The sequence below is a fragment of the Monopterus albus genome, unplaced genomic scaffold (assembly GCF_001952655.1).
Source record: "Monopterus albus unplaced genomic scaffold, M_albus_1.0 scaffold18.1, whole genome shotgun sequence".
NCBI classification, from domain to species: Eukaryota; Metazoa; Chordata; class Actinopteri; order Synbranchiformes; family Synbranchidae; genus Monopterus; species Monopterus albus.
This window is the reverse complement of record NW_018127898.1, coordinates 5,157,351-5,157,995: the sequence shown is the minus strand read 5'-3', so window position 1 is coordinate 5,157,995 and position 645 is coordinate 5,157,351. Positions and strand designations below refer to the sequence as shown.

At 60.2% G+C, this 645-nt stretch overlaps 1 protein-coding gene across 1 annotated transcript in view; it reads right to left on the bottom strand.

Moving 5' to 3' along the window:
• The window catches only part of LOC109956276 (zinc finger protein 239-like), a 6,704-nt gene extending 6,059 nt beyond the window's left edge, over window positions 1-645 (bottom strand). Inside the window, exon 1 of the mRNA XM_020593256.1 lies at window positions 251-645. Coding sequence (XP_020448912.1) covers window positions 251-645 — 395 coding nt within the window. The remainder of the gene's footprint in view (window positions 1-250) is intronic.

The window sequence follows — 645 nt, the reverse complement described above, 5'->3', positions numbered from 1 at the left end:
CCACACCACCTGGCTCGGGCCCTGGCGGGGGCACCACCGTGCCCAGGCCAGTGGGCCTGTGGAGACTGCATCTCTGAAACTGGCTGAGGTGGCTGCAGCTGGCGTGGCTTGGACTGCTGGGGCTCTGGAGGCTGCAGCTGGCGTGGCTTGGACTGCTGAGACCGGAGACTGGTTACAGGAACAGCCGCCCCAGTTGACGGTCTCCTCCTGGTCCGCCGTTTCCCTGGACCCCCCTGGGCATATAGCCCACCGGGTTCCTTCGAAGGGAGAGGAGAGTGGATCGGCCATCTGGGCTTTTAATTCAAAAGAAATGTCCTGGGCGTCAGCTGGGCTCAGGCAGGTCCCCAAGGGCTGGGACTCAGGAGTAAGGGAGTACGCCCCTACCCTGAGTGTAGTGTCCCCGGGAGAATCGTCCGACCAATAGGTCTCAGACAAGGCCTCCTCTCTAAGCTCCCTTACCTGGAGCAGCATGCCCTCGATTACTGGGAGGTGTGCCAGATGGGGCCGGAGGCGGATCATCGCCTCCATGCGAGCACATATCCGTATGCGCTCACCAGAATCCTGAAGATCATAAAACTGGTGGCAGAAACTGTTTAAGTTCATCCACAACACCATCACCTCATCTCTCTCGCTGGCTGAGTCCAT